The sequence below is a fragment of the Pan paniscus genome, chromosome 14, assembly GCF_029289425.2.
Source record: "Pan paniscus chromosome 14, NHGRI_mPanPan1-v2.0_pri, whole genome shotgun sequence".
NCBI lineage: Eukaryota > Metazoa > Chordata > Mammalia > Primates > Hominidae > Pan > Pan paniscus.
In genome coordinates this window covers 96830151-96843259 of record NC_073263.2, presented here as the reverse complement: position 1 = coordinate 96843259, position 13109 = coordinate 96830151, and the positions used below count along the sequence as shown (strand labels likewise).

The 13109-nt window shown below is 47.7% G+C and overlaps 1 protein-coding gene and 1 long non-coding RNA gene across 4 annotated transcripts in view; one reads left to right on the top strand and one right to left on the bottom strand.

Annotated features, from left to right (window-relative positions):
• Nucleotides 1-544: 544 nt before the first annotated feature.
• On the bottom strand, nt 545-11870 carry LOC117975640 (uncharacterized). Its single transcript, XR_004665987.3, has 2 exons — nt 11357-11870; nt 545-1752 (listed from the first exon to the last, which is right to left on the bottom strand). It is a non-coding gene; the product is annotated as an uncharacterized LOC117975640 (long non-coding RNA).
• The window catches only part of ABCC4 (ATP binding cassette subfamily C member 4 (PEL blood group)), a 282705-nt gene continuing 280555 nt past the window's right edge, over nt 10960-13109 (top strand). For all 3 annotated transcript variants that reach the window (XM_034936857.3, XM_055096905.2, XM_055096906.2), the window contains exon 1: nt 10960-11379. In XM_034936857.3, coding sequence (XP_034792748.3) covers nt 11306-11379 — 74 coding nt within the window. In that variant the 5' untranslated portion in view covers nt 10960-11305. The remainder of the gene's footprint in view (nt 11380-13109) is intronic.

Below are 13109 nucleotides of genomic sequence, written 5' to 3'. Positions count from 1 at the left end.
AGGTAAAATGGTTTTATATCATTATATGAATATTTTCTATTGTCTTCGTTTGACAAGACCCTAAGACAAGAGTTCGAATGTCAAGAGATTATTGGTAGGTGATCCCAGGAAACACCCACCAGGGAGTGGGGAAGTGAGACAGGGGAGGGAATGAAGCCAATAAAGGGTATATCATCAGACATGTCCCAGTCTGGGCTACTGGAGAGTAATCCTGCTGAGGAAATTTAGGAGACAGTATAAACGCAAACCTCAGTTACCTGAGGAGTGAGTGAGTGAGTGCCGTTATTTATACACCAGTTCTTGTCTATCTATTAGTTGATTGTTGCTGGAGAAGGAGGGCAGAGGGAGACACTAACTCCCTGGCCTGCCTTGTACTTGGGCTAAACCAACTCTGATGGAGCAGAAGGACTTGAGGCAGAGATGCCAGAAGTCAGGCTAGTGTGAAATGGTAAGGGCCTGGGGGTTCTGGTCAGGCACTGACATCTACTATACCCATCATATTAGTTCATTCTCACACTGCCGTAAAGAAATACCCGAGACTGGGTCATTTATAAAGGAAAATGCTTTAATTGACTCACAGTTCCACATGGCTGGGGAGGCCTCAGGAAACTTACAATCATGGCAGAAGGTGGGGAAACAAGGACCTTCTTCACATTGTGGCAGGAGAGAGGGGAGCAAGGAGTGAAGGGAGAAGAGCCCTTTATAAAATACTATCATGGTAACAACTGCCTCCACGATCCAATCACCTCCCATCGGGTTTCTCCCTCAACATGTGGGGATTGTGGCAATTACAATTCGAGATGAGATTTGGTTGGAGACACAGAGCCAAACCCTATCACCTATGTTGTTAAAATTGGCTATGGAATAGTCCACGGTGTGGAGGACTGCTTTCCCAAGGATTTCTCTCCTACAATTACATATTTTCTCTCTCTCCTCACAGCAACATTTCTCAGAGAAGTTGTGTATAACCTCTGTCTTTACATCTTCACATTCCATTCTCTCCTCAACATATTTTAATTAGGGTCTGTCTCCCTCTCTTTAAAATACTGATTTGATCAATTCACCAAAGGTCCCCACTTTGTTAAATACAGTGGCTGCTCTTCTGTCCTCAATTTCCCAGCCTCTCAGAAGCATGGGCTCCAGCTTTCCTTTCTTGAAACATTTTCTTCACTTCTGTGACTCTATTTTTCTTCTCACTTCAGTCTCCTTTGATAGGTTCTCTACCTGGAAATGTTGGGGGGCTGACTTTCTGTTTTTAACTAATGTGTCCAAATATTATCATTTTAACATGTAATCCATGTAAAAAAATCATTCATGAGATGTTAAACACATTTTTCTTGACACTGTCTTTGAAGTCAGTGTGTTTTATACTTCCAGAACATCTCAACTGGGACCAGCCACGTTTCAAGTCCTCAAAGTGCTCATGTGGATACTGCTACCATATTGTACAGCCAAGGGTCTACGGTATTAGCAAACACTTTTATGGGTGCAAGTGAACATATTTTTCAGTAATTGGAAGGATATTTTTTGCAGGTGTCTTAGTTTGGGTTCCCACAGCAGCAGACTTGAGACAGGATTAGATTGCAAGTAGTTTATTTGGAGGTGATCCCAGAAAACACTTGTAGGGAGTAGAGAAGTAAGACAGAAGAGGGAAGGAAGCCAATACAAGGGGATTTCAAAAAGTTCATGGAATCACAACCAGTTACAGATTTCTTTGCTCCTTTTCCACTCCCACTGCTTCATTTGACTAGCCTAAAAAAAAAAAAAAAAAGTTCATGAAAAAATGGACTTAACAGATAAAAATAAAAAATATAAACTTTATTTCTCAATGTAAGCTCCATCAAGTTTGAGACACCTTTGTAAGCAATGATACCAGTCATTAGTCCATCCCTAAAGAATTGAGAGTCCTGGCCGGGTGCGGTGGCTCATGCCTGTAATCCTAGCACTTTGGGAGGCTGAGGTGGGTAGATCACCTGAGGTCGGGAGTTCGAGACCAGTCTGACCAACATGGAGAAACTCTGTCTCTACTAAAAATACAAAATTAACTGAGCGTGGTGGTGCATGCCTGTAATCCCAGCTACTCAGGAGGCTGAGGCAGAAGAATCGCTTGAACCTGGGAGGTGGAGGTTGTGGTGAGCTGAGATCATGCCATTGCACTCTAGCCTGGGCAACAAGAGCAAAACTCTGATTCAAAAGAAAAAAAAAAAAAGTATTGAGAGTCCTGGGAATTCAACCATACAGTATTAACAGTAATATCTAAAGTAAAATGAGTGCCCTTTAAATATATTTTAAGATTAGGAAGCAAAAACAAGTCAGAAGGCATCAAATCAGAACTGTAATGTGAATACTAGTGATTTCCCGTTGAAACGCTCGGGAAATCGTCCTGGTTTGATGAGAGGAATGAGCAGGAACATTGTCGTGGTGGAGAAGGACTCTGGTGAAGCTTTCCCAGGCATTTTTCTGCTAACGCTTTGGCTAATTTTCTCAAAACACTCATAGCAAGCAGATGTTATCATTCTTTGGCCCTCCAGAACATCAATAAGCAAAATATCTTGAGCATTTCAGAAAACTGTTGTGTGACCCTTGCTCTTGACTGCTCTGTTTGTGCTGTGACTGGACCGCTTCCCCCTCTCGGTAGCCATTGCTTTGATTGTGCTTTGTCTTCAGGATTGTACTGGTAAAGCCATGCTTCATCTCCCGTTACAATTCTTTGAAAAAAAATACTTCAGGATCTTGATCTCACTTGTTTAAAACTTCCACTGAAAGCTCTGCTCTTCTCCATAGCTGATCTGGGCACAGCAGTTTTGACACCTATTGAGTGAAAAGTTTGCTCAACTTTAATTTTTCAGTCAGAGCTGTGTAAGCTGAACCAATTGAGACGTCTGTGGTGTTTGCTATTGTTAATATGGTGTTGGCTGCTGTTAATTGTTGGTCTTCTTCAATTAGGGCACAAACAAGATGATTTTTTTCCATAAAAATTGATGTGGATGGTCTGCCACTGCAGGCCTCATGTTTAACATCTTCTCATCCCTCCTTAAAATAAGTTATCCATTGGTATTTTTTTCTTTTTTCTTTTCCTTTTTTTTTCTTTTTAAGACAAGTTCTCACTCTGTCACCGAGGCTGCAGTGCAGTGGCATAATCACAACTCACGACAACCTTGACCTCCTGGGCTCAATTGATCCTCCTGCCTCAGCCTCCCAAGTAGCTGGGACTCCACCACTATTCCCGGCTAATTTTATTAATTCTTTTGGTAGAGATGGGTTTTCACTATGCTGTCCAGGTTGGGTCTTGAACTCCTGGGCTCAACCAATCCTCCCACCACAGCTTCCCAAAGTGCTGGGATTATAGGGGTGAGCCACCACGCCTGGCCAAGTTATTCATGATTTTTTTTTTTTTTGAGATGGAGTTTTGCTCTTGTTGCCCAGGCTTGAGTGCGGTGGTGCAATCTCAGCTCACTGCAACCTCTATCTGTTAGGCCTCTGAGCCCAAGCTAAGCCATCATATCCCCTGTGACCTGCACCTACACGTCCGGATGCCTGGTTCCTGCCTTAACTGATGACATTCCGCCACAAAAGCGAAAATGGTCTGTTCCTGCCGTAACTGATGACATTACCTTGTGAAATTCCTTCTCCTGGCTCATCCTGGCTCAAAAGCTCCCCAACTGAGCACCTTGTGACCCCCACCCCTGCCTGCCAGAGAACCCCCTTTGACTGTAATTTTCGTTTACCTACCCAAATCTTATAAAACAGCCTCACCCCTATCTCCCTTCGCAGACTCTTTTTGGACTCAGCCCGCCTGCACCCAGGTGAAATAAACAGCCTTGTTGCTCACACAAAGCCTGTTTGGTGGTCTCTTTACATGGACGCGAGTGAAACTACCAAGTTCAAGTATTCTCCTGCCTCAGCCTCCTAGGTAGCTGGAGTTACAGGCGCCTGCCACCACGCCCGGCTACTTTTTTGTATTTTTAGTACAGACGGGGTTTCACCGAAGTGGCCAGGCTGGTCTCAAACTCCTGACCTCAGGTGATCCACCCACCTCGGCCTCCCAAAGTGCTGGGATTACAGGCCACTGTGCTCAGCCAAATGGTTGCATTCTTTTGAGTTTCTGATAAGTCTCTCCAAAGGAGGCAATTAGAATATGCATCTATCTCTGTGAGCAGAGGGGTGACTTTGAATAGAATGGGAGGCAGATTTGCCCTGAGCAGTTCCCAGCTTGAAGTGGCCCTAATATTTTTTCCTTTGACAAGTCATTCTTTTTTTTTTTGAAGGGTGAGGCAGGCAGAATTTATTAAGCGAAAGGAAAGCTCTTGGCAAAGAGAGGGGTTCTCCAAGCAGGTTTCCCCCTCACAATTGAATACCAGGGCTACCATGGATGAGCTGAAGAGGCCAGGCCCCTCCCCTGCATAAGGCACAAATTCCTGGTGGATCCCCCCCATTCCCCCAGTGCACATGTGGGTGTGCCCAGGCAAGCCATAGGTAGTATTGGAAAAGGCAACATTCGATTGGTTAAAAGGCATTATTCAGAAATAATCATAGTATCCCCAGGTCTAATGCAACCCCTGTCCCCCATTCTACAAATTAGGAGACTGAGGCCAACACAGTGAAGTGACTGGCCCAGTATCATATAGCATGTCACACAGGAAACCAGAGGAAGGGTTAGGCTTACAGGTGGCATGATGGAATTAGCAGTAGAATGCTGTCATGTTTCACCAAAAGCAAAGCTTTAGCCTCACTTAGTGGAGAAGGGAGTTGTAGACAGGGAAGTCAAAAGTCACATATTAATTGAAGCAGGCCGAAAAATGAGAGGGAGGTGGCCACTGTGTTCATGCCAGAGAGAACACCTTTGAGTGAGTGACAGAAAGGTGCCCTTTCCAGGGGCTGAGGCAGTCATGCCCAGAGCATATAGCTTGGCCAAGGAGCCCAGGATCCCAGCACCCATCCCATGCCTCGTCACCTCACCTGCGGGCCTTTATACTCACAGCCACAGACAGCGGCCTGCATGGCACTACCAAGAACTACCAGGAGACAAGAAAAGGACGCTCTCTAGAGAAGGCTTCAAAGAAAGCTTATGGCCAGGCCTGGAGGCTCGTGCCTGTAATCCCAACACTTTGGGAAGCCAAGGCAGGATGATGGCTTGAGCCCAGGAGTTCAAGACCAGCCTGGGTAACATGAGACCCTGTCTCTTTTTTTTTTCCCCCAGCTAAACTGTGCATTTATTTATTTTATTTTGTTTTTTATTATTATACTTGATAAGTTTTAGGGTACATGTGCACAACGTGCAGGTTTTGTTACATATGTCTACGTGTGCCATGTTGGTGTGCTGCACCCATTAACTCGTCATTTACATTAGGTATATCTCCTAATGCTATCCCTCCCCCCTCCCCCCACCCACAACAGTCCCCGGTGTGTGATGTTCCCCTTCCTGTGTCCATGCGTTCTCATTGTTCAATTCCCACCTATGAGTGAGAATATGCGGTGTTTGGTTTTTTGTCCTTGCGATAGTTTGCTGAGAATGATGGTTTCCAGCTTCATCCATGTCCCTACAAAGGACATGAACTCATCATTTTTTATGGCTGCATAGTATTCCATGGTGTATATGTGCCACATTTTCTTAATCCAGTCTATCGTTGTTGGACATTTGGCTTGGTTCCAAGTCTTTGCTATTGTGAATAGTGCTGCAATAAACATATGTGTGCATGTGTCTTTATAGCAGCATGATTTATAATCCTTTGGGTATATACCCAGTAATGAGATTGCTGGGTCAAATGGTATTTCTAGCTCTAGATCCCTGAGGAATTGCCACACTGACTTCTACAATGGTTGAACTAGTTTACAGTCCCACCAACAGTGTAAAAGTGTTCCTATTTCTCCACATCCTCTCCAGCACCTGTTGTTTCCTGACTTTTTAATGATTGCCATTCTAACTGGTGTGAGATGGTATCTCATTGTGGTTTTGATTTTCATTTCTCTAATGGCCAGTGATGATGAGCATTTTTTCATGTGTCTTTTGGCTGCATAAATGTCTTCTTTTGAGAAGTGTCTGTTCATATCCTTTGCCCACTTTTTAATGGGGTTGTTTGTTTTTTTCTTGTAAATTTGTTTGAGTTCCTTGTAGATTCTGGATATTAGCCCTTTGTCTGATGAGTAGGTTGCAAAAATTTTCTCCCATTTTGTAGGTTGCCTGTTCACTTTGATGGTGGTTTCTTTTGCTGTGCAGAAGCTCTTTAGTTTAATTAGATCCCATTTGTCAATTTTGGCTTTTGTTGCCATTGCTTTTGGTGTTTTAGACATGAAGTCCTTGCCCATGCCTATTCTTAAGACATCTTTAGGCTGGGTGCAGTGGCTCTCACCTGTAATCCCAGCACTTTAGGAGGCTGAGGCTGGCAGATCACTTGAGCTCAGGAGTTTGAGACCAGCCTGGGCAACACAGCAAAACCCCCTCTCTACCAAAAAAATACAAAAGTTAGCTGGGTATGGTGGTGCGTGCCTGTAGTTCCAGCTACTTGGGAGGCTGAGATGGGAGGATGGGCTTGAGCCTGGGAGGTTGTAGTGAGCCAAGATTGCACCACTGCACTCCAGCCTGGGTGAGAGCTAGACCCTGTTTCAAAAACAAACAAACAAACAAACAAACAAAAAAGAAGACATCTTCCTCGTCTTTGCAGGCTCATTCCCTGGCCTAGCTGTCATGTATCCAGAAGGCATTCACTAAAGATTTGTTGAATGAATGGGAAAAAACCCCCATCCTTTAATTTGTATATTGCCTTCAGAGTGTATTCACAAGTTGTGAGACTCACAATAATCCTGTGAAGAAGGAAGAGTGGGGATTCTGATCCCTATTTTGTTTTTACATGTATTTTTATGTTTTTAGAGACAGGGTCTCTCACTCTGTCTCCCAGGTTGGAGTACAGTCATGCAATCAGAGCTCACTGCAGCCTCAAACTCCTAGGCTCAAGTGATCCTCCCATCTTACCCTCCCAAGTAGCTAGGACTACAGGTGTGTGCCACCATGCCTGGCTAATTTAAAAAACATTATTGTTATTATTATTATTATTATTATTATTTTTTTTTTTTGTAGAGACGGTGTCTCATCACATTGCCCAGGCTGCTCTCGAACTCCTGGCTTCAAGTGATGCTCCTGCCTTGGGCTCCCAAAATGTTGAAATTATAGGTGTAAGCTACCATGCCCTGCCTGACCCCATTTTATTGTTGTTTTTTTTTGAGATGGAGTCTAGCTCTGTTACCTAGGCTGGAGTGCAGCAGCGCGCTCTTGGCTCATGGCTCACTGAAACCTCTGCAGCCCAGGTTCAAGCAATTCTCCTGCCTTAGCGTCTCAAGTAGCTGGGACTACAGGTGCATGCCACCAAGCCTGGCTAATTTTTATCTTTTGTTTTTTTTGAGACAGAATCTCGCTCTGTTGCCAGGCTGGAGTGCAGTGGCATGATCTCGGCTCACTGCAACCTCCGACTCCCTGGTTCAAGCAATTCTCCTGCCTCAGTCTTGCAGGTAGCTGGGATTACAGGCACATGCCACCATGCCCAGATAATTTTTGTATTTTTAGTAGAGATGGGGTTTTGCCATGTTGGTGAGGCTGGTTTCTAACTCCTGACCTCAGGTGATCTGTCTGCCTCTGCCTCCCAAAGTGCTGGGATAACAGGCATGAGCCACTGCGCCTGCCCCGACCCCATTTTAGACCTGAGAAAAATAAGGGTCAGAAAGGTTAGGTAACAAGTGAAAAGATATAAAGCCCTGGCCCCTTGGTTCCATATCCACTCCTCTCTGCAGTCAGACACTGCTCTATAGTATCTCTTCCAAGTACCACATTGTTAATGTTCAGAAAAGAATGTTAAGAAGTTCCAAAAGATCTTAACTAAGAAAAAAATAAGCCTCTGCAGGAGCCGAAGGGACTGAGCACTTTGGCAGTTTGGAGATGGCTAATTACGGTTCTTACACAGTTGTTGGGGGTAGGGAGAGCATTCTGGGACAGTCTGACAGAGGAAGTCACTAGACTTCTAACTTTAGTAAACAGGTTCTCTAGCTTGGAAGTAGAACTGGTAGCTCAGCATTTACTGGGCTAGAAAACTTAGGAAGTTTCAAAGGGCACTGTAAATCAGGTGAAGGCTGACTATTTTGGTTTATAGCTTATATTATCTGAGAAAGAGCTATCAGAAAGGTAGGTTATTGAATGATCATAGCTTTCCCACAGTAGTCAACTTAAAATATTGTGTTCCTTTTTGTGACAGAAATTCTGAAACATGAGCTGGTATGCTGGTGAGTGCCTACAATCCCAGGTACTTGGAGGGGTTGAGGCAGGAGGATCCCTTGGGCCCAGCAGCTTGAGTCCAGCCTGGGCAACATAGTGAGACCCCATCTCCAAAAAGAAAACCATTCTCAAACATGCATGAAATGTAAGAAAATAAACCCCTATGACACATCATTTGGCTTCAAAAATTATCAATATTTTGCCATTCTTATGTGCTTGACTTTTTTTTTTTTTTTTTTTTGAGACAGAGTCCCACTCTTTAGCCCAGGCTGGAGGGCAGTGGTGTGATCATAGCCTACTGTAGCCTCCAACTCCTGGGCTTAAGCAATCCTCCCACCTGAACCTCCAGCTGGGACTACAGACTCACGCCACCACACCCATCATATTTTTACATTTTTAGTAGAGATGAGGTCTCCCTTTGTTGCCCAGGCTGGTCTAGAACTCCTGGGCTCAAGCAATCCTCCCACCTGAGCCTCCAGGGTACATGGGACTACAGACTTACTCCACCATGCCCATCTAATTTTCACATTTTTAGTGGAGATGAGGTCTCCCTATGTTGCCCAGGCTGGTCTAGAACTCCCGGGCTAAAGCAATCCTCCTGTCTCCACCTCTCAAAGTGCTGGGATTATGGGCTTGTACAGCCTGGAGTGCAGTGGCACCTTCTTTTTTTTTTTTTGAGACGGAGTTTCACTCTTGTTGCCAGGCTGGAGTGCAGTGGCATGATCTCGGCTCACTGCAACCTCCGCCTCCTGGGTTCAAGTGATTCTTCTGCCTGAGGTTCCCGAGTAGCTGGGATTACAGGCATCCACCACCACACCCAGATATTTTTTTGTATTTTTAGTAGAGATGTGGTTTCACCATGTTGGCCAGGCTGGTCTCGAACTCCTGACCTCAGGTGATCCACCTGCCTCGGCCTCCCAGAGAGCTAGGATTATAGGCGTGAGCCATTGTGCCCAGCCCGGTGGGCACCTTCTTAACTCCTTGTAGCCTGGAACTCCTGGGCTAAAGCCATCCTCCTGTCTCAGCCTCCCGAGTAGCTGGGACTACAAGGGTACGCCACCACACCTGGGCTAATTTTTAAAACTTTTGGTAGAGACAGGGCCTCACTATGCTGGCTAGCCTGTGCTTGACTTTTAAATATGTGTTTGTGTAAGGCTTTCTTTAAAAGCTATTAATTATACTATTTTAGCAAATATACATGGGAAATTATCAAGGAACAATAAAATGATCTTGTTCCAAGCACCATGAACTTGGAGCCTTTCATTTTTTGTCATTCAGGGTGGATATGAAGAGCAGCTGCTGACCTTGGTAAGGTAGCCACAGAAATGACTGAAGACTTAGAGGTGGGAGTCCAAAAGCTTGGAACAAGACTTTGTTCATTCATTCCTACAGCCATTCAACCAGCATATTCTGGGCACTTCTCATGCACACTGGCCATGCACCAGGGAGACAGGCCATGCTCAGACACAGGCTTATTGCAAATCATGTTTTATCCTTTCTTGGCTCTAAGACTGGACAAGTTCTGCCTTTCAGCTTCACCTTCTTCATCTATAAAATAAGGATAACCTTGAATGGGGCACTGATAGAATTAAAAGTGAGATAATTGGTCGGGCGTGGTGGTACATGCCTGTAATCCTAGCACTTTGGGAGGCCATGGTGGGAGGATCACTTGAGCCTAGGAGTTTGAGACCAGCATGGGCAACAAAGTGAGAAATTATCAAGGAAAAATAAAGGTCTTATTACAAAGCAAACCAAATTCTCAGACATGCATGAAATATGAAGAAAATAAACCCACATGACACTTCATTTGGCTTCAAAAATTATCTTGGAGCCTTTGATTATGATTTTTGCATCTCTACAAAAATTACAAAATATGAGCTGGGTGTGGTGGCGGGTGCCTGTAGTCCTAGCTTCTTAAACTGAGTTGGGAGGATTGCTTGAGCCCTGGGAGGTCGAGGGTGCAATGAGCCATAATCGTGCCACTGTGTGTGAGACTGCCCCCCCCCCACACACACACTAGTGAGGCTACGCACTCAGAAATGCACATAAACATCACTGGTCTTCTGGAACCCACGTGTCGTTTGCCACTGTTATCTGTTAGGCTTTAGGGCTTGACGACAGAAATCATAAGGCAGTCTCTCTTTCCTCTTATATTCCTTTCCCAATCTAAGAGGGCAGCAAAAAGCTCAGAGGTCCACCGTAGCATGCAACATGTGAGATGCCGAAAGCCCGCCCCCATCGACGACAGCATTCATCCATCTCCCAAATTCATCTGGGTCCTACTCTCGAGTTACCCGGCTTTCTTGAGGTCTTGCAGCTCTACAAGGATAATCTGTGGCTAAACTTTGCTGTCGTCCAAGGTCAAATGTTTGGCTCACAGGTTGGAGAGCCTCCCATGGCACCCTCGTTTGGTCCTGATAAGGGAAAGGCGCCCAGGGGGCGGGCTGCTAGAGCACGAGGCAGCTGTCTCCCAGTCTTCCCAAACCCGTGGCCGAGGGGGCGTTTCTGCGGCGCAGGGGCGGGCACAGCCGACGCCTCCCTGCTCCACCTTCTGTGTCGGCGCCTAGACTCGGATAGTGAATTTCGGAAAGTTTCACTCGGGTTCGTGCACGTGGGCACCTCCGGACCCGGCCTCCTTGCCGCGCGCTCTGCTACCCTCTCCATCCAGCGGCGCAGGCGGCCCTCGCCTCACCCCTGGGCGTAGCTCTGGGTTCCCTTTGGCGCCGCCAGCTTCGCCTCCTCCCGCCGCGTCTCCTCCCGCCGCGTCACTCGTCGGTCCTGGCCGCGCTCGCACGCGGTGCGCGGCTCCCGGGCTCCAGGCGGCGGCGCGTAGCGGGCGCCCCCGAGGCGGCGGGACTGAGAGGCGGGGACGGGGCGTGCCGCCGGCGCCCGGCTCCCGGAAGCGGCTGCTTCACAGGCTCCAGCCGAGCGGACAGGCGTGGCGGCCGGAGCCCCAGCATCCCTGCTTGCGGTCCAGGAGCGGAGCCCGCGGCCACCGCCGCCTGATCAGCGCGACCCCGGCCCGCGCCCGCCCCGCCCGGCAAGATGCTGCCCGTGTACCAGGAGGTGAAGCCCAACCCGCTGCAGGACGCGAACCTCTGCTCACGCGTGTTCTTCTGGTGAGTGTCCCCGCCCGAAACAGGTCACCCTGCAGCCGCTGGCGCCGCGGACGCACTCTCCCGGGGCCGCGCCCGATGCTGCCCAAGCCTTCTGTGGCTGGGGGCGAGGGGAGCGCTTTCCTACGCCACGCGGTCCACGCCGGGGCTTTCTGCTGCGGGTGGCGCCGCCCCCACGCCGGCCGCGTGGTCCCTGCCTGCGCCCCGGTGCGCGGCGCAGGGGGACGCGGGGACGCGGGGCCAGCGGCTTTGCTACTGGAGGCCCTGCGGGCCCTTAGGGCTCGGGGGAGGAGGAGCAGGAGGTGGGGAGGCGGGGAATCCAGGCTGCCGAAAGGGGGAGTCTCTTGCCCAGCGGGAGAAGCGACTGCACCCCTTACACGCCCACCCTTCGCTGGCTCCCGCCTCCTGCTCCGGGACTCGCAGTCTCCTGAACTCAAACGCACCTTTTCCTTTCTTTTTAAGTAAGCAGCTTACGAACAGCTTCCTTTATCTAATCTCAGCCAAAGCCTAATTAGTGTCCTGGACCTATGCCATCTCCCAATAGTGTCCCCACCCCTTCCGATATTCCTTACGAGACAGCTCGATCCAACTCCACGTCCCGTTGTGCCACTCTGTGTCCCGGTGTCTCTGTATCTTTTGTCTCAGTGACTAGGGCTCTCCTTTTGCCTCTTTGTGGGACTCTCACTGTGTGTCCATGTGGGTCGTGGTACCTAGTTATGGCAAGTTTCATGTGGGTAAAATAACACTATTATTATTTTTCATTTATGAATGGGGACCCTGTTCTTGAACAAGATTTTCCAGGATTTGCTTTTAACTGGGACATGCACCGCCACGACTGGAGTCTGTCTTTGACCAGCTTCTTTCCCCTGTTTCCAATACTTTCACTTCCACGTAGGAGGACTGCTCGGAGGTGGGGTCCCTGGAATCGCTAACCTTCAGAGAGGTGATCCATGGTCTTGATGCAGGTGGTTCCTACCAGGAGTTCCACCTTTTTAAAACCACCCCAGGGCTCCTGAGCTGGGAGGGCCCACAGCCCTACCCATTTTGTGCAAGGAAACAAGTGGAGAAAGACTCGGGTGACAGTAGTACCTAAAATTTCCATCTTGGCCTGGCGCGGTGGCTGACGCCTGTATCCCTGCACTTTGGGAGGCAGAGGTGGGTGGATCACGAGGTCAGGAGTTCGAGACCAGCCTGGCCAACATGGTGAAACCCCGTCTCTACTAAAAATACAAAAATTAGCCGGGTGTGGTAGAGCACGCCTGTAATCCCAGCTACTCAGGAGGCTGAGGCAGGAGAATTGCTTGAACCCAGTAGGCGGAGGTTGCAGTGAGCTGAGATCGCGCCACTGTACTCCAGCCTGGGTGACAGAGTGAGACTCCGTCTTGGGGGAGTGGCGGGTGTGTGTGGGGGAATTCCGTCTGCTAACTACATAAGCCTGAACCTTTGAAGGGCTTCAATCTCACTTGGTTGATTATTAGATCTTCTGTTTCTTGACCTCTGCCGCCTCATCTTTCCCACATGTTGATATTGCCTTTTATTATGGGACAACCTAGGGTGGGGGTCTCCAATTTTTTGGGTTCCCTGGGCCACACTGGAAGAATTGTCTTGGGCCATACATAAAATACACTAACACTAATCATACACTAACACTAATGATAGCTGATGAGCTAAAAAAAAAAAATCGCAAAAAAAAATCTGATGTTTTAAGAAAGCTTACGAATTTGGGTTTTAAG